The 20,985-nt window shown below is 45.4% G+C and overlaps 1 protein-coding gene across 1 annotated transcript in view; it reads right to left on the reverse strand.

Moving 5' to 3' along the window:
• The window catches only part of LOC144681151 (dynein axonemal heavy chain 8-like), a 1,659,468-nt gene that overhangs the window by 753,942 nt on the left and 884,541 nt on the right, over positions 1–20,985 (reverse strand). Inside the window, exon 32 of the mRNA XM_078542878.1 lies at positions 20,808–20,908. Coding sequence (XP_078399004.1) covers positions 20,808–20,908 — 101 coding nt within the window. The remainder of the gene's footprint in view (positions 1–20,807; positions 20,909–20,985) is intronic.

Genomic DNA, 20,985 nt, shown 5'->3' on the forward strand with positions numbered 1-20,985 from the left:
AGAGGGAGTGCAGCGAAGGTTCACCAGGCTGATTCCCAGGATGGCAGGATTGACGAATGAGGAGAGATTGGGCCGACTAGGCCTGTATTCACTGGAGTTTAGAAGAATGAGAGGAGATCTCATTTAAACGTATACAATTCTGACAGGGATGGCCAGACTAGATGCAGGAATGATGTTTCCTCTGGCTGCGGGGTCTAGAACAAGGGGTCACAGTCTCAGGATACGGGGTAGGCCATTTAGGACTGAGGTGAGGAGAAACTTCTTCATTCAGAGGGCAGTGAACCTGTGGAATTCTCTACCACAGAAGGCTGTGGCGGCCAAGTCACTGAATATATTTAAGAAGGGGATAGATAGATTTCTTGACTCTCAAGGCGTCAAGGGGTATGGGGAGAGAGTAGGCGTATGGCGTTGCGATAGAGGTTCAGCCATGATCATATTGAATGGCAGAGCAGGCTCAAATGGCCGAAAGGCCTACTCCTGCTCCTATTTTCTATGGGCAGAATACTTCTCTCCTCGCGCGGGTGCGTGCCCGACCCAAACGAGTGTAAAATGACGTGCGATGATGTTGGACAAGTGCCCGATATTTCGGTCGGCGGGTGCACACGTGAGTCACAGCGGGCCCACAGACAAATAAGTGGCCTGTTAAGGCCCTTAATCAACTAATTGACTAGAATTTTTTGCTACCCGCCCAACAATTTGGTTGGCAGGCAAAAAGGCCAAGCGGCCTTTGCATTTTTGGCAAAACTTCATCCACGGGCGGAATGGGGCTTTGACCAGTAATTTAAAAAAAATAAAACCTTTTACGCTCATATTTAACATGTCCCTGCTCATGTGACAGTCACATGAGGGGACATGTTTTCGTTATTATTAATATCTTTATTTTATATTTTAAAAATCTTTTAATGTGCTCACACGTGCGCACGCGAGGATTTCCACGCTTGCCTTCCTCCCACCCCTACCCCGGCAGCGCTGAGCGTTGCAGCATGCGTTTCATGCATGGCCAGCTATTAATCAGCTTTCCGACCACTCCTGGGCCAGCTCGCCGAGCCTGTCCGACGACTGGAAAATCCTGGCCTATGATTCTATGTTTCCCAGCTCATTCTACCGGAACTTTTCTCCTCACAGCCACATTATTATCCTGGCATGCAACACAATAACCTTGAGCTTTTCCCACCTTATAGCTGTCTGCTTAGCACTCACAAGGCTCTCATCACCCTCACCTAAACAGTCGTCGAGGTCAGTGATGATAGCTCTAAATGATGGTGTGTTGCGATCAATTAAGGCTTTAAGCATGCAGTTGATGTGCATACGCAACCTTGATGGAAAGACAATGTTTGAGGGCCTAGGAGCCAGGACATAATGAAGCTAACGTGTGCTCTTTAATATGAACGAAGTCTCACCTTGAGGACTCCATAGTGTCATTGCTGTATTGCAGTCGTAAGGACCAGGGCTGGCCACTTTTTTTATTCATTCTTAGGATGTCGGCATTGCTGCCTAAGCCAGCAATTATTTCCCAATACTAATTGCCCTTGAGAAGGTGGTGGTGAGCTGCCTTCTTGAGCCGCTGCAGTCCATGTGGTGTTAGGGAGGGAGTTCCAGGATTTTGACTTAGCAACAGTGAAGGAACAACGATATATTTCCAAGCCAGTATGGTGAGTGGCTTGGAGACCAACTTTGACATGGTGGTGTTGCCTTATCTGCTGCCCTTGTCATTCTAGATGGTAGCGGTCATGGGTCTGGAAGGTGCTGTCTAAGGAGGCTTGGTGAGTTCCTTCAGCGCATCTTGTAGATGGTACACACTGTTGCCACTGTGTGTCGGTGGTGGAGGGAATGAATATTTGTGGATCGGATGCCAATCAATTGGGCTGCTTTGTCCTGGATGGTGTCAAGCTTCTTGAGCGTTGTTGGAGCTGCACACATCCAGGCAAGTGGAGAGTATTCCATCATACTCCTGACTTGTGCCTTGTAGATAGTGGACAGGCTTTGGAGAGTGTCAGGTGTCATGAAGTGAGTTGCTCGCCGCAGGATTCCTAGCCTCAGACCTGCTCTTGTAGCCACAGTGTTTATATGGCTAGTCCAGTTCAGTTTCTGGTCAATGGTAACCCCCAGGACATTGATAGTGGGGGACTCAGCAATGGTAATTCCATTGTATGTCAAGGGGCAATGGTTAGAATCTCTTGTTGGAGATGGTCAATCCCTGGCATTTATCCTGCGCAAATGTTACTTGCTACTTGTCAGTCCAAGCCTGGATATTGTCGAGGTCTTGCTGCATTTGGAGATGGACTGCTTCAGTATCTGAGGAGTCATGAATGGTGCTGAGCATTGTGCAAGCATTAGTGATAGCCCCACTTCTGACCTTGTGATGGAATGAAGGTCATTGATGAAGCAGCTGAACATGGGCCTATGACACTACCCTGAGGAACTCCTGCAGCGATGGCCTGGAACTGAGATGATTGACCTCCAAACGACCACAACCATCTTCCTTTGTGCTAAGTATGATTCCAACCAGCAGTGAGTTTTTCCCCTGATTTCCATTTACTCCAGTTTTGCTTGGACTCCCTGATGTCATACTCAGTCAAATGCTGCAGTCACTCTCACCTCACCCTTAGGGGAGACTGTATTCAAGAGGAAGCATTTTTTTGTGTTTCAAGCAAGTCTGTGAAAATGGTTATCCTCCAATCTATATTGAAAGGTCAGGCTAAATGTAGGCGGTGGTATTGTCACTGGACTGGTAATCCAGAGACTCAAGGTAATCCTCTGGGAACTCGGGTTTGAATCCCACCACAGCAGATGGTGGAATTTGAATTCAATAAAAATCTGGAATTAAAAGTCTTATGATGACCATAAAACCACGGTCAATTGACTTAAAACATCCCTCCGGTTCATTAATGTCCTTTAGGGAAGGAAATCTGCTGTCGTCACCTGGCCTGGCCTACATGTGACTCCAGACCCGCAGCAATGTGGTTGACTCTTAAACAAGGGCAATTAGGGATGGGAAACAAATGCAGGCCTAGCCAAAACTATGGAAATAAAGGTGACACATCGCTGAGTTAATCTCAAAATGCATGAGCATGATGCGTAACATCCTTGGTCGCTTTCACCCAAGTGTCACCTCTCAGTCTCATCACTGAAATGAGTCTTAAGGCATTGTCCTGTTGCTGGAGATGGATCTCCTTGAGGAGTTTTGGTTGATTGAAGTCATAAAGCTACAGGTGCACTGAGGATTGTAGAGCAGCTCTTGCCTCTCCTAGGCTGCCATAGTGAGTGGGATGCTGGAGACATGCTTGAAGAGGCAGCAAGTTCTGATGTCTGATGCCAGCACGTCGTCCCCCCAGCTAAGACCTTATCTCAGCAAGGACACATGCACCCAAGGCCTCGTCATCCTTCAAAGCATCAGGTCAATGCTCACCCTCTGATTGAAGTGGGTAATTGAAACGAAAGGGAGATGCAGGCTGATGTTCATTTGGGCCTATGATGGAGGGTAGTTGTCCAAGAGGAGATTCACTCCTACTTATCTTCCTCCTTGTGAAATCTAGTGGCTACGAGGGCCTCACACGCATGCCTGCCTTATCTAGCTCATGCAGTGGTGTATTCCCCTGCAGCCTCGGCTTACTCAACCTCACTGCCCTCATCTCTTTTGATGTCCTCCTCATCAGAGGAGGCATGCAGATCCTCCATGTCAGCATCTGGCAAGTCCTCCCCGCTTTGCGGCACCAGAATGTGCAGTGTGTAGCAAGCCATAATGATGAGATTCTCTGGGTAGTGTACTGGAGTACTCCACCAGATCTGTTGATGCATCGGAATCGCATCTTTAACATGCCAATGGTCTGCTCCGCCAATGTACGGGTAGCGGTATAAACTTCATTGTACCTTCTCTCAGCTGGATTTTGTGGCCGCCACATGGGTGTCATCAGCCACGCCCTTTGCAGGTATCCTTGCAGGAGTCAACCCTGGATCCTATGTGGTCCTTCAAATATGTCCAGGATCTGCGGCCTACTCAAGGTGTAGGAGTTGTGGCAGCTTCCTGGGTATCTGATGCAAATCTGCAGGATTTGTTTCTTGTGGTCGCAGACAAGCGGGGCATTGATCGAAGCCTTTCCTTTTTATGTATTGGAGTGCCTGTTGTCAGGGAGATTTCATACCCTCATGAGTATAGTCAATGGCATCCTGCACTTGTGGGAAACTGGAAATCGCAGTGCTTTGGCATCCTGGCTGGATTGATCTCTATTGCAGTTAACATAATTGTTGGCCTTGGCAAAAAAGGGCATTTGTTACCTCCTGTATGCACTTGTGCATGGAAGCTTGAGAGATCCCACAGAGGTCCCTAGTGCAGCCCTGGAAAGAGCCAGCTGTCCAGAAGTTAAGTCCAGCGATGACTTTCACAGCAACTGGCAACAGCTGTCCTCCCAGTCTCTGTGGCAGATGTATGCCACTAGATCCCTGGACATGCAGCGGCGTAAGCGACACTACCTGTTGCTCATCTGCAGAAAAGACATGCATCTTCTGTACACCCTTGATCTTATGAGCTGCCAACTCATGACATTTTTGTGACCCTCATCCTCTGTGAAAGGAGGAGAAAGGTCCCTTGCTCACAGGGGTGAAGCTCCTCCCTTTGGTGAGCTTGGTGCCTCCATCGCAATCTTCTCTGCCTTCTTCCCTGCCTGTATGTGGTGATGCAGGCAGCAATAAATCCAGCAGCCATCTCGCTGAAGGTTTCTTCTCTGCAGCATAAATGAGAAAAAGGCATGAGTGAGCATGTGCCTCCAAAGGTCCTATTTCTGTCAATGGCTAATGGGTGCCTGTGGGTTCAAGGTCTTGGGTCCAGTGTCGGCACCTAATTACCACTGAAATCCTGGCCAGAGCATGGTACTTTTCAAGGTGTTACCTGCCCCCTGCACCTCTGCTTCTACATCAGCCACTGCTATGACATCACTTTGGCCAGGTGCTTGGATGTGCACCTTTCAGGCCTGTCACTAGGATCCTTGTTCATTGCACTCCCAGACTAGACTCTTTGGAAAACACATAAGGGCCAACGTTTAGTAAGGATTATGTGATTATTTAATGGGGGGTTGAGGATTCTCATCTGGTCAGCTGCTAGCAACTTTATTCTGAGCTCCTGTGTTTAAGATACATCACAAGCTTGTTCAATCGACTAATAGCCTCATATTTTGTTCTGGCTCTGGGGAAATTTCCACGCTTGGAACAAGGGGTTAACACAAGGAGATCAATTGATGTCAGGAATGGGGATTCATCTCATGTGAATGTGCTTCAGTTCTTACCTCTCTTGATTCCCTGCATTGCCACTGAAAAGCTCCTAACATTTATCAGCTGTGCATCTCCCCTCATTTTGCAATACACAGTTCAGTTGGGTGCCCCTTCGATCAGCCTCCTGGAGGTGTCAGCTGTGGCTCAGTTCATAGCACCCTCGCCTCTGAATCAGAGGGTTGTGGGTTCATGTCCCACTCCTGGAAACCAAGAACTGTACTCAAAAGAGTTGCAATCTGTGACTGTTGATAACTCGAAAGAGTTTCGATCAGCCTCCCACTGCAGTCCTCCTATCAGTCCTCCAATTGGCCCTCAGAACCCTCACCTCATTTTAATGTTGTGCTGTGCCATTGCTTCAGGTTGGAATATGGTGGTGCTGAGGTCTCACTCCCAGACCAGCTTGAATCCTCCCTGTGTGACTGTGCAAATTTCTCCCAGCAGCCTGGAGGGTCTGAATTTTCAGGTTTCCCTACATCCAACAACTCTCAATCCTCCCCCTCAAATCCTTGAACCCTTTTTGCTTGTGCAAATCCTTGTGTTGCCCCCTGAATCTTTGGAGGTGGATGTGCCTATGCCCCATGTTGGCCCTACCCCTCCCAAACTTGAGGCCTCCTGACCAGTGAGACATATAGCACACCATTCCCCAGAACCCGTCAATGCCCCTACACTAACTTTTCCCTATATATAGGCTGCAATATCTATCTTATACTCTGTGTGAGGTAATGCACTTGGGGAGGCTAACAAGTTAAGGGATTATACTATGAATGGTAGGACCCTGGAAAGTACTGAAGATCAGGGGGACCTGGGTGTGCATATCCATAGAATGGCCTCCTTCTGCGCTGTAAATGTCTATGAGTCTGTTCAGGGTAAGTATGAGGTGCAAGTGAATTAACAAGCCAACGGTGGTCAAACACACCACACTACACAACAAATGGCAGATGCAACCAAAACATAGTCCACAGATTCAAAAACAGGAAATTTTGGAAAAACTCAGCAGGTCTAGCAGCATCTGTGGAGAGAGAAACAGAGTTAACGTTTCAAGTCCATATGGCCCTTCTTCAGTGTCTTTTCATAGTCCAATGATTTCTTAACAGCCCATCCAGATGTCAGTAACACTGTGTGTCAACCAATCTCCCTGAAACTCTGTTTCACCTAAGAGGGATTCCAATCTTCACCTTTGAAGATCTCATCTTGGAATTCTCTCCAAAAGTTCTCCAACTTGGATGGCATCAACAACGGCAGGGTTGTAGTACTGCCTGAGTGCACCAGAGTGCCGCTCTGGCAACTCCTATTTAAAGGCTTTGATGGTTAATCCTGTAACCTACCACCCCGCATGATTCATAGGGACCAGAATGAATAGTTAACAATGCTGCCTGCAGCATTTACATGCCCCTTCTTAGCTCAAAGAGCTTTTGGGTCAACTCAACCTGTCCAAATCCAGTTTCTCTTTCCTGACAACAATACAAAATGTGTGAAATCATTCACAAAAGACGCATTAATATAAACTTCTGGAGGTCAGCCATGAATTTTAAAACTAACAGTGCAGAAGATGAGTGGCAAGGAAAAGTCATTGGCTTTTCCATAAATGTGGCTACAGCTTTATTCCACTTCCAAAACCTCCTATTTCACCTCCAGCACCTCCTATTTAAAGGCTGGATCGTCACCACACATTACCTCCAAATAATCGGACAATATCATTTACACATTTTCTGCAAATTGCTTAAATCCCAAATAGAGTATACGTGTTTCCCGTCCTTCGGTAAATCATATCATTACCCACAAACTCATTGGTCCTGACTTAATTTTCATAGCTAATGGGCCAGACCTTGCAGTCCCTATTGCACAAAAATGAACTGGCTCTTGTAAACCCTATAGCGGCGAATGCTGAGATGTTCGCAATGGCATTGTAGGTTCTAGGGAGCCCACTCATGCTTAAATCCAGGTGCAGGTGCACCTTTTTGAACTCCCAGGAAGCACACATTGATGGTGCCAGTTTCCTTTTGGCTGTTTCAGTAACAAATAAAGGAGTTTCCCTCAGGCATATTATCAAGAAGTGCTCAATAAGATATAGAAGAATCTATTGCATATCCGCTAATTGGTGTGAAATGGTTTATGTGATATTGCTACATAGGCAGGTTGGTATTTGAAATGCATTTAACTACCATATGTGAAAATTCCATAAAGCAGATAAAAGCAGGATTTCATCTTTTTCTCTTATGAATCTGGATGGTAAACTCTCCTTTCCTGCTTGGCCATCCGTTCTCTGCTCCACTTGATTTTTCTTTCCACTGATCTCAATGGAGTCCACTCCATCAATTGCTTGACTGGATTTTCAATCTGGAAGATTGGTGTTGATTTTAATCCTCACTGCCTCCAATATTGAAGCTACTTGTTTCCAGGAATAACACCTGCAGGGGGGGTTTGGCTTATTCATGACAACAATCAGTATTGAATGGAAATCTTCTCGTAACCACATGGGACTGCATAACTTGTGATGCATAGGCGGCTGGCACATGACAAGTGATTTCTACCTGCAGTAGTATGTGGGGCACAAGGGCAAGTTTGGCCACGAGTTCCTGGAGTTTAAGTTCAGGCCGGACAGTAAGAGCTGACCGGAATGTTCAGGGTTCGCAGGGGAGGTCAAAAGATGGCAGAGGGAAGGCTGGGCCCAGGGTCCCAGGCCTTACGCTGCTGTTGGCGAATGTCTCTGAGGCAATGTGCAACAGCAGTTAACACTCCTGTACAGCATCCTGACTGTAAAAAAAATATGGGCCTTACAACTCCCTGCATACAGCTTTCACACATACAGGCATTTTCAGGGTCTTTGAAGTTCAAGTTTGAATGGATCTAAAGCAGCATCAATATGCCCAAACATTCTTCTGCGTTTTCCTACTGAACATTCAGTCCTTAGCTGTGATGGCCTGAGGATGTGAAGCACAGTATAGTGTCTGTATTCCCTCCTGGCAGCTTTACATGGAATTTACATAAAGAAACATCGAAACATAGAAAATAGGAGCAGGAGTAGGTCATTCAGACCTTCAAGCTTGCTCCACCATTCAAAATGACCATGGCTGATCCTCTGTCTCAATGCTGTACTCTCACGCTCTCCCCATACCCCTTGATGCCTTTAGAGACCAGAAATCTATCTATTTCCTTCTTAAATATATTCAGTGATTTGGCCTCCACAGCCCTCTGTGGTTTGGATTCCATAGGTTCACCACCTTCTGAGTGAAGAAGTTTCTCCTCACCTCAGTCCTAAATGGTCAACCCCATATCCTGAGACTGTGACCCATTATCCAGAGGAAATATCATCCCTACAAACAGTCTGTCCATCCCTGTCAGAATTTTATATGTTTCAATGAGATCTCCTCTCATTCTTTCAAACTCCAGTGAATACAGGCCTAGTCGGCCCAATCTCTCATCATTCGACAATCCTGCCATCCCAGGTCTGGTGAACCTTTGGTGCACTCCCTCTATGGCAAGTATATCCTTTCTTAGGTAAGGAGACCAAAACTGCACACAATACTTCAGGTTTTGGCTCACCAAGGCCCTATACAGCTGCAGTAAGACATTCTTGCTCCTGTACTCAAGTCTTCTTGCAGTGAAGGCCAACATACCACTTACCTTCTTAACTGCATGCTTGCTTTCAATGATTTGTGTACAAGAACACCCAGATCCCTTTGTACATCAACATTTCCCAATCTATCACCATTTAAACAATACTCTGCCATTCTGTTTTTCCTGCCAAAGTGGATAACTTCACACTTATTCACATTATACTGCATCTGCCATGTATTTGCTCACAGAAACTGAATGTACAACAGAGAAGATATTCAACGATTGAAAAAGAGACTTTGAGTTTGGTGTTAGCATTGCAGCATTTTGAAATTTATGTTGCAAACAATTCATCAGAAACAATTGTTTATACAGACCATAATCCATTGAAGCTTTTGGACAAATTTCGTGACAAAAGTGCATGGCTTTTCTGATGGAGTCTATTGTTAGAACCATTTAATCTATATATTATACATATTGTTGGAAGAGAAAGTCTGTTCCAGGTGCATTATCAAGAGTTTGAAGCTTAAAAGAAATTGGGACATTTAAAAAAAAACCTGGACACTGAACTGGAGTGATTTCTGTTGGTACCAAGGACTTGCATATATATATTTATGTTAATGCATGCATCTGGTAATGTAATAGTGTAATAAGTATAGGAGATGGTGTGAGATGGGTTATTCAAATGAAGCCATCTTTTAGAATTATGACAGTTCATTTTTCGATATGGAGGGGGATGTCATGAATCTATTAATGTATACAATATTTTGGAAAAATAGTGAAAAACAGAGGTTTAGTCTGCGGGTATGTCTTAATTGGATTAAAGCCAGCTAGCCTGGGTGCTTTGATATGTACTAGTTTTGATATGTAAGGGAAATAGTTTGCATTTGTATTTTTTGAATAGAGCATTCAAGAAGTGGGGTGAAAACTTGATGCCTATGTAGCAGATACCAAGCCATATGTTTATATTACTAATAAAACTGGTTTTATGAAAGGGATTTCATTGTTAAAAGGTTGAGTTCGAAGAGGTTGTTGATACAATGAGAATTAACATTCAATGGGGCTGGTAGGTATAACTTCAGTAGTTTTTGGGTGTGCAGGCAGAGGCAATGTAAGATCAAAAGGCAGCTGTAAATCTCCAACAGGCTCCACAGGATCCAAAGTTCAACAAACCTCATTTTGGATTTGTAAGGTGAAAATGCTTTGCCTGATGTTTGGTTAAGTCTATGGGGCGTTATTGCCTTAATGGAGATTAGTTTGGGAATTTGTTAAAATTTATGATAGTAGTAATTTGTAGCCATGTGTACATATATCTTAACCTGTGTAAATTAATAAAATGTTTCATTTAGTTTAATGTAAAACCTTGAAAACAAGTAGACTGATTCCTGAGTTTAGAGTCGCATCTCAAACATAACACTTAAAATTATTGGTTATGACAGTTGTTTAAATTTTCCCGCTGGGATTTTTTTTACATAACTCTGCTTTACCAACTGCATTAGTCATAACAGTAGTGCACAAGCACGTGCAGGTTTTGGTGGAGAGAAGCAGCCATGCATTAGGGAAACCTTGTGTGAAGTGACCATCCGTCTGCAATTGAGACTGTTCAGATGCAGCCACATTGACAAGCGTGGAGTCGAGCCTCTAGCTTATCTGCCCACTCAAACAACGCAGGGGCATCAAGGTGCCACCAACTGTTCCAGAGCTTTTCACCGCTTGGGCGCAGACTGCAAACTAATGAGCATCTTAGTGGACTGCAGAACAATTGGACGACTGGGTACATTGTGCAATCTCCTTGCTAAAGTTGGCTATGGAGCAGTCTCTGGTAGAGGTGCTCACAGCCCCTTGCAAAGTCATCATCGCAGTTTAGACTAGGCTCCTCCATGGTACAAGTTAACACGCAGCCTTGCTTAGGTTAGGAGAATGCCTGCTCCTGAGCTGAGAGCACAGCATGCAGTCCAGTGGGCAAAGCTGTCACCAATCAGTCAGGTGAAGTGGGGCGGAGGTGGGTGGGGTTTCGGGCAGCCATGCAGCGCGCTAAACTCTGGCCATCCAAGTGGTGGCCAGCACTCTCTGGGATGCTTTAAGGGTCCTTCAGACTTAACCAAGAGAGTTTCATAGAACACCCAAGTTTACCCACACATCTCTCTCTTTCATCCTGCAGGAGGAGTACATCAGGAGAATTGAGACTGGTGAACTAGCTGTATGCCTCATGGTGTACAGATAGTGAAGAAAATGTAGAAGAGAGTGGCAGAGGCACCTGGCTGCGCAGTGGGAGAAGCAGTACACTCAGTAAGAAGGGGTGGCTAGGGCTCCCGCACACGCCTGCAAAAGAGGCACAGTGTCACTGGTCGGCACCTAGCTAGATCGAGAGCCTATTGACACTGCCTTTCATTCCTGCAGATGGCTGAGAAACAATGTCGCCAAAGACTGCACATGTCTAGGGAACATGTTGGTCACATCTGTCAGCTGCTGCAGGATTTGGTGCCACAGAGACATGAAGCACATCACTGCCCGTGGCCTTGAAAGTGACCGTAGCACTCAATTTTTACACCAGTGGCTCCTTTCAGGGCTCCACAAGTGGCTGCTGTGGGATATCACAAGCCTCCACCCACAAATACATCCATGAGGTCACGGATTCCATCTTTGCGAGGACACACAGCTTTGTGCATTTCACACAGGACCAGGAAAGCCAGGCTGTAAGAGTGCTGGGATTTGCCCAGATCTCAGGTTTCCCACAGGTGGAGGGTGCCATCAACTGCACTCACATGGCATTCAGATCTCCATCGCAACAAGCGGTCAACCACAAGGGCTTCCATTTGCTGAATGTGCAGCTGTTGTGCAACCCAACAAAAGCATCCTTCAAGTCTGCACATGGTTTCCAGGGAGTATCCATGACTTCTACATTCTCAATTGGTCACAGATGCCTTACATCTTCCAGGGTCCACAGAGGCTGCAGGGTTGGCTCGTTGGGGACAAGGGCTACCCACAGAGGATGTTGCAGATGACAACCATGCGGCAGCCTCAGACTGCAGCAGAGTGAAGGGATAATGAGGCTCATGCTGCAACTTGCAGCTTGGTGGTGCAAACCATCAGGATGCTGAAAATCAGGCTTTGGTGCCTGTACCATTCTGGTGGAGCCCTGCAATATAGTCTACAGAGGGTGTCATGCAACCTGGCGCTGCAATGGGGAGAGCAGCTGGTGTGACTCTGCGCTGGTGAAGGTTGTGGATGAACGCTGTGACAGGTCTTCAAGGAGGGTGCCTCCAGGTTGCTCTTCAGAGATTTCTTCTGGGCTTGATTGGAGGTCCTGGGTCATGGACTCTGTCAGCTGTTTTCCAGGTGTGCCTGCGAAAGTAAGGAGAGATCATTAATACATGACAGTGGCCTTATGGATGTTGCACTGCCGGATCCTCACTTGGCAGAGCACCATCACAGCATTCATCCACACCCTCCACCAGCGCAGAAACACACATGTCGGTGAGACCTAGCTTTAGAGTAGCCTCGGGATCACAATTTGGTGAGTACATTGCACTTTCTGATCCGCAGCAGGTGGCAGCAGGGACTTCCCAGGTGTCCAGCACTTGGAGGATTATTGAAGGCTGAATTTGCTGAGTCCGAATCAGATGAAAAGCCTCTGGACTCGGTAATGTCTCATCGTCAGCACAGGAACAGTCCAGATCCTCACCGGCCACCTGGATGGCTCTGCTTTTAGAGTCCGTGAAGACCTTGATTTCAGGCATTCCTCTACCAGTCTGCAACCTCTCCCTCTTGTTTTGTGCCAGTTCTCTGCATGAATAGGGATGAGAGAGTGTAAGCAGAACACCTGCCAGGCTAGATGATAAATATGCCTGCCATGTATGGGTGGTGAGTGGTTCCTTAGATGGGATAAGGACAATGAAGGTGTGTGTGAGAGATTGAATGGTGATGTCCCTTGAACTGGCAATGAGTGAGGTCCCGTGGATGTGTGATGGGTTTGTGAGTGTGTGAGTTGAGAGTGATGAGAAGAGTGACTTACCCTAATGGAATAGAGGAGATCATTCATCCTCTTTCAGCGCTGGGTGGCTGTCCTCTTTTGCAGGACGTTGGCGCTGACCACCGCTGCCATTGCCTCCCAAGCCAAGTTGGTGATGTTGCTTCCTAGCCTGTGGCCAGAGTGGGGATAGAAGACATCACGCCGGGTCCCCATTGAGTCCAAAAGGCATCATTAAGCCTGGGGACTGCAGTCTTTTTGCTTTTCTGGGCCATGTCTTCTGTGCAACTGTCCTCAGCTGAAGCACTGAGAGGTATGCGTGCGGCTGAACTTTAAATATGGCGCCTGGTGTGATGAAGCAGCAAGGTGATGGTGTGACGGGCAAATGAGAGCCCACCCGCCATTAAAGTGGCTTGTTTCCCAGGAATACATAATTAATGCTGTGGGATTGGGACAATATGGCATGAGAAGCAGCCATTGTGGCCGTTGGATAAAATGTTGTTTTTTCCCGCCCACTACCACACTTAGTGCAAATCTGGGACGATTCCGTCCTTTGAGTTTTGTATTGGCTCTACACCATTTTGAGGTCTACATATCCAAAACTGTGCAGACATTGTTATTTATACTGCCATAATCCTTTAACCTTATTAGCAAAGTTTCATGCCAAGAATCTGAGACTATTTCGTTGGAGTTTAATGCTACAACCATACAATCTGAAAATCATTCATGTAGCGGGGAAGAGACAACATAGCAGATGTTTACCAAGAGCAAATATGGAGGCACCAGAATGCTGTGGTCAAAATGGACTTGACTAGAATATGATTTTTGTGGAAAAGTCCTTATACATTTGATTGTAAATGCATTGTTACTGCTAGTGTAAAGTCTGTATAAGCAAAATAGAGATAGTGATAAAAGGAGATTGTAATAGAAACTGAAAACACCTCTTAAAAATACGTTTTCATTTTTTTCAGCGAGGAGGTGTTGGAGGAACAATGTCTAACTTTAATTTTATTTTCTATTTTGTGTTTCGGTGTTAAGAAAGGTGAAACCTGGTTTTAGCTTCATTTAGAGGTTTTTGTGAGCTGGGTGCAAGGACATCTGGGGCCCTGTTGTATACATGCATTTTTAATATGGTTTTACAACTCTTGAAGGGAAGAAATGGGTTACCAAGAGGTTCGTAGTTTAGTGAAGTTTAAAAAAGTAGAAAAAACTGCATTGTTGCCAAGCGATAGGGGTTCAGAGACACACAGAGATACAGGGAAACACAGAAGGCTAGTCAGTTAGTGTGTGTATACCAGAGAGTGTAGGCAGAAGGTCTAATCTCTCTCCAATAAGAAAACCTGCAACCCTACTGGGAACTGAATTTAGGGAACTCATGTTTTCTCTGAAGTTTAAGTATTGGTGAGCTTAGATTGCAGTTTTTGGTTGTCTCAGGGAGAGATACCAGCTGAAGAAAACCACCTAATGAATGCTCAGAAACCCATCTGAAGACAGCTATTTGAAATTGAGCTAACCCAAGCAAGAAACCTTGGTGTTGAGACAGTGGTAATTCTTCACTAGAGTTTTATGTCTGTATGGTTTGCTGGGATAAATAGAATATTGTGAGTTTAAATCATTTTCTGGTACCTTATTGAAATCATTCCAACCTTTTTTATCTAGCATAATCTAGTTCCTATTTTCTTGTTTAATAAACATTTTCTTCTTTGTGTTAAAAGTATAGTGGCAGACACTTGTGAATGTGTTCAGTAACTGACCTCCATGGTTTCTTAGGAAGTAAAATAGTCAGGCGAGTGTCCCAAAGACATCGCGCACTCTCGCAATATTTTGCTTGGCGGGCACGCACAAGAGGCAGCAGTGTGACCACCGACAATTAAGAGACCTTAATTGATTAATTTAAGTGAACTTTTTGCTCCCCGTCCAACCGTTTGGTTGGCAGGCGAGCAAATAGGCCAAGTGGCTTTTGCATTTTTTGCGAAACCTCATCCATGGAGGGGGGATGAGGTTTCAATTAGTGATTAAAAAACAATAAAAAATTTTATAGCTCATTTTTAACATGTCCCTGCTCATGTGACAGAGTCACATGAGGGGACATGTTTTCCTTAATTTTCCATTCTTTATCTTTCATGTTAAAAATCTTCAGCTCCCTGAGGCAACTCTGTAATCTCTCTCTAATCTCTCTAATCCCCCTTGTCTCATATCGTTCATCGGCTAGCACCAGTCTTGAGAGCAGCCTTGGAGATGCGTGTTGCACCATTGGAGCCATCACTGCTTACCAGGGGGCTTTTGGGATGAAATATCTCTGCACAAGAGTGGGTTGGGCCATCAAAAGTAGGTGGTCTCCTTGGTGTGGAGCTTTTTGGTAGCAGAAAGATAGGCAAGATATTAACAATGGCTGAGTGTCCGCTGGCAGAGTGTGACTACCCAGGATCAGAGAGCTTCCTTTACCTCATGTCCATTCTCCTCAATATACTATCGATACCTGGTACAGAAGACAGTCTGGATAATATAGCCATGTCACATATTTAGACATAGTTATCTGTGCTGGGGAGGGAGCATGAAGGCCTATGACTCTTTTGTCTATCCTTATCTTTTTTATTCTCTTTGGCTGTGATGTTGGTGCTGCACTGTAATGACATGGGCTTTTATATTGCTACTCTTTCTTCCTTCCTTGTTGGTTATGCATTAGCAATTGTACCTGCAGCGAATTTCATAAGGACAATAAAGTGTATTGAAATAGTTGTTTGATAGTACAGAATTTGAGTGTTGCTGAAAAATTTTGTCAAAACTTTTTGTCTTGCACTCATCAGGACAATCACAAGAATGCCAGTTGCAAGACAATTGCAAGAGCCCTATCTCGTCTTCTACTCCCAGCCCCGGCCGTGTATTCACCATACCCCCTGACCTTCCCGTCTCTGATGCTGAACATTCAGTACTCAGCAAAAGACTCAATTTCGTACCCTTATGCCCTCACCTCAATTAATTCTGGGCTCGGCATGATGCTGAACTCTCCTTCCACCGCCTTCGTTTCCATGCTCACTTCTTTGGGCAGGAGTCCTCCCCCCACACCGTTCAACGGATCCTTTCACCTGCCTCCAATATTCTCCTTCCACCTGGACCCCTCCCTCTGGCCTCTTACCTGCTCTTGAGCTTTTCATTGAGAACTGTCGGCGTGACATCGGCCGTCTCAATTTCTTTGCTCCTCACTCCCAGTCTAACCTGTCTCCTTCTGAACTTGCCGCACTTCATTCTCTCAGGTCCAACCCTGACTTTGTTATCAAACCTGCCGACGAGGGTGGTGCTGTTGTTGTCTGACGTACTGATCTCTACCTCGCAGAGGCTAAGCGGCAACTCGCAAACGCTTCCTCCTACCTCCCCCTGGACCATGACCCCACCACTGAATATCAAGCCATTGTTTCCAGGACTGTCACCAACCTCATCTCCTCTGGAGCTCTTCCATCCACAGCTTCCAACCTCATAGTCTCCCAACCTTGGACAGCCCGCTTCTACTTCCTACCCAAAATCTACAAACAGGACTGGCCCAGTAGACCGATCATGTCAGCCTGTTCCTACCCCATGGAACTCATTTCTTTCTATCTTGACCCCATTTTCTCTCCCCATGTCCAGTCTCTTCCCACCTACATCTGCAATTCCTCTGATGTTTTACATCATATCAATGATTTCCAGTTCCCTGGCCCCAACTGCCACCTCTTCACCATGGATGACCAATCCCTCTATGCCTCCATCTGCCACCAGGATGGTCTGAGGGCTCTCCGCTTCTTCCTTGAACAGAAGCCCCAACAATCCTCTTCCACCACCATTCTCCTCTGTTTGGCTAAACGTGTTCTCTCACTGAACAATTTCTCCTTAAACTTGTCTCACTTCCTCCAAATAAAAAGTGTGGCTATGGTACCCGCATGGGCCCCAGTTATGCCTGTCTCTTTATGGGGTATGTGGAACATTCCTTGTTTCAGTCCTACTCAGGCCCACTTGCACAACTCTTTCTCCGGTACATCGATGAGTGTTTCGGTGCTGCTTCATGCTCTCGTCTGGACCTGGAAAGATTTATTCATTTTGCTTCCAATTTCCACCCCTCCATCACTTTCACATGGTCCATTACTAACACTTCCCTTCCCTTTCTTGAACTCTCTGTCTCAATTTCTGGTGATAGATTGTCCACCAATATTCATTACAAGCCTACCGACTCCCACAGCTACCTCGACTACAGCTCCTCAAACCCTGCTTCCTGTAAGGACTCCATCCCATTCTCTCAGTTCGTTCGCCTCCGTCGCATCTGTTCCGATGATGCCACTTTCCAAAACAGTGCTTCTGACATGTCTTCCTTCTTCCTTAACCAAGGTTTCCCACCCAAGGTGGTTGACAGGGCACTCAACTGTGTCCGACCCATCTCCCGGCGCCTCTGCCCTCACACCTTTCTCTCCCTCCCAGAACCATGGTAGGGTTCCCCCTTGTCCTCACTTTTCACCCCACCAGCCTTCGCATTCAAAGGATCATCCTCCACTATTGCCGCCAAATCAAGCATGAAGCCACCACCAAACACATCTTCCCTTCAGCCCATCCTGTCGGCATTCTATAGAGGCCATTCTCTCTGGGACGCCCTGGTCCACTCCTCCATCACCCCCAACACCTCAACCCCCTCCCACGGCACCTTCCCATGCAATTGCAGAAGGTGCAACACCTGCCCAACTACTTTCCTCCTCCTTACCGTCCAAGGGCCCAACCACTTCTTTCAAGTGAAGCAGCGCTTCACTTGCACTTACCTCAATTTGGTCTACTGCAGTCACTGCTCCCAGTGCAATCTCTTCTACATTGGAGAGACCAAATTCACACTGGGTGACCACTTTGCATAACACCTTCTGTCTGTCCGCAAGCATGACCCAGACCTTCCTTTCGCTTACCATTTCAACACACCACCCTGCTCTCATGCCTACATGTCTGTCCTTGGCCTGCTGCAATGTTTCAGTGAAGCTCAACGCAAACTGGAGGAACAGCACCTCATCTTCCGATTAGTCACTTTACAGCCTTCCGAACTTAACATTGTGTTCAACAACTTTAGATCATGAACTCCCTCCTCCATCCTCACTCCTTTTTCTCACCTATTTTTATTATTGTTATTTTTAAAATTTATTTCCTTTCATTGTTTTATCCCCATCTTTAAACCTATTTCGATCTTTTTTCCCAAACCGTCTCCTCCCCCCACCCTACCCCCACTAGGGCCATCTGTCACTTGCTATTTCCGCTTTTTACTCTTAATGTCACCATTAGCACCTCCTTTAGCCAGTATCACCGCCATCAACACCCCTTTGACTTTTTGTTTATGACATCTTTTGCAATCTCTCCTTTGCCTCCACCTATCACTGGCCTTCTATCCAGCTTCACCTGTCCCACCCCCCTTAAACAGTATACATTTCACCACATTTTTACTTCTCTTTAGTTCTGTAGAAGAGTCATACGGAGTCAAAATGTTAACTCTGTCCTTCTCTCCACAGATGCTGTCAGATCTGCTGTGTTTTTCCAGCATTTTTTGTTTTTGTGCAAGAATGCCAGTGTCAGGGGAAGCACCAACTTTATACTGTATGAGAAGACAGTGCTGATTGGTTAGCAAGTGGACTCTGATTGGAAGTGGCATTGCCATTGAGACTGCACCGGTTAATGGCGACTGACAGTTAACTGCCAAACATTGTTTGAAATTTAAACCAGGCAGCTTGACTATGATTGGTCATAGCATTGCCCTGAAGAATGAACAAACGAATGGCTATCACTTACTTTGTTTAGCTGAAACAGGAGCAATGTTCTTTCTGTCTGCAAAGAACAGGGCCCTATATTAATATGCAGAACAATTAGAAATGGACAATAAGTGCTGGCCCAATGTGTGAAGCCCACATCCCATGAATGGAGATTTTAAAAAAACCGGGATGGGTAGTAAATGCTGGCCTGACCACGAAAATTCATATCAATAGAATAGATTTTTAAAATAATATTCCTTTCCAACTAACTGATATTAGCCTTCCTTCAGTTGAGGATTATATTTTCCTTGTACTTTTCCAGATGTACTGTAAACCTAATGATATTGTGATCACTGTTTCACAAATACTCTCCAATAAAACATGACCCAGTTCACTCCCCAGAATTAGAACCAGTACTGTTTCCTCCCTCATTGGACTAGAAATATACTGGTGAAAGTTTTCTCTTATACACATTTCAGGAATTTGTCCCCAATTCTCCCCCATAACACCCCACTGCTCCCCACCGCAACCAACTTTGCCTTTTACACCTTAGTTTCCTAATCTACATTAGGGAGAATTGAAGTCCTGCATTATCTTTATCCTAAAATTTATGCATCTTTCTGCAATTTACCTGTACATTTGCCTCCGCTACTGGGTAGCCTATAGCTTACACATTTCTTTCTAGTGTTGTAACAGTATCTTGATGTTTGATGATGAATGGAAGACATGATTTTACAGATGATATGCTGATGCTAATGCTGGTCACATTTATCCTCATCCAAAGTGTTATCTAAGACAGCCGAAGTGTCACCTATCCTGATATGACTCCAAAAATCTCCAAAATTTAGAAAACAAACTCCCAGGAAAAGCACTGTGAGAAAACCCTTCCCCACTAGTAGGTCAGGAAACAGCAGTGAGCACTGAGTATATATTACAATATTTACATGAGTTTGAATCAATTGTTATTTTGCTCTCGCCATGCTTTCATTTGAAAGTTTGAGAAAGCCCGAGAAACCCATGGAAGCAGCGTTAAATTTGAAATAGAATTGAAATCGTTCTCTAACTGAGTGATTAGCACATTTTAGCAGCCAACCAGCTTCTCACGAGGGAGCTGTTCATAAGGAGGTTCCCAACAGGCTCTTGCTTTTCCAAGGGGAGATGGTGGCATATTGGTAATGTCGCTGCACTATTAGTCCAGGATCCCAGGCTCTGGGGACGTGGGCTGGTATTTAATGGAGGTGACGGGGATCTCACCTGTTGGCTGGAGAGCTGGCTAGAGCCCTGCATCACCTCTTTTAGGAAAGATTCACCAAATTAATGGCCTCTCAGGCATTTAAGTGGCCAATGGTGTGATTTTCCAGAGATCAAGGACCCCAGGGGTGGAAAACCGACCCAAGAGCTGCTGGTCAATCCGAGACTGACAGCTCTCAAGGCTCATCAGCACCAAATTAGTGGCTACTAATGGCACTGCATTAGAGAGGCTGAGGATTAGCGCTGGGTCCCACACCAACAGGTGAGTGATGGTGGGAAGGGGATCATGGGAGGGGGATCAAGGAAGGTCAGAAGAAAGGGCAGGGAGTGGTTCTCAGTGGACCCTTATGGAGCATGAAAGCAAACCGTCTGTTTGGGCTCCCCACATGGTGACTTGTCTGCCTGCTGTTGGATTAATACCAATGGCAGTAGGATGAGGCCCTTAAGTGTGCATTAATTGGCAATCTACCCTTCCTGCCACCTGATTAAATATCTTCCCTGCCACCAAACTAGCCCTGGGGCAAGGCATTAAATTCCACCTTTGAGTTCATGGCCACTGGTGGAATTTAAACCCAATTAATTTGCAAATTTAAATAACAAAACTGGGATTTTAAAAGCTCACCTCAGAATGGAACAACAAAACTTCCAATGATTGTCATAAAAAACCCATCTGGATTGCTAATGTCCTTACCCAGCCTGGCTTACATGTGACTCCAGACCTATAGTAACGCAGTTCACTCTTAACTGCCATCAGAAATGGCCAAGAAAGCCATTCAGTTGTACCAGCTGCTCCTTTCCACCGAAGTCAAAATATATGCATTCCTTAAAATGTTCCACAAAAGAATCATATAGCACAGAATGAGGCCATCATATCTGGGCTAGTTCTTTGAAAATGTTATCCAATTAGTGCTGTTCCTGCTCTTCACCCACATATTCTTCCAGACTCCAGACGGGGACTCTATATTTGGGTTCAGGACATAAATAAATTAACGCCAGGTTGTTCTATATGAAATGCAACTTACTTATTTTTCTGTAGTATTTCATAGTCTTGGATTGGTAATCCAAATAAATGCTCTCCAGAAGAATATGTCACAAATTTCCTCCATAAGTCATCAAACCAACTCTGAAACAAAGCGAACATTAGAAATGAGGATCAGTGATTGTGTTAATAACTCTTAGTATTATGCACAGAGCATGCAT

This window comes from Cetorhinus maximus, chromosome 5 (genome assembly GCF_964194155.1).
Source record: "Cetorhinus maximus chromosome 5, sCetMax3.hap1.1, whole genome shotgun sequence".
In the NCBI taxonomy this organism is placed as follows: Eukaryota; Metazoa; Chordata; class Chondrichthyes; order Lamniformes; family Cetorhinidae; genus Cetorhinus; species Cetorhinus maximus.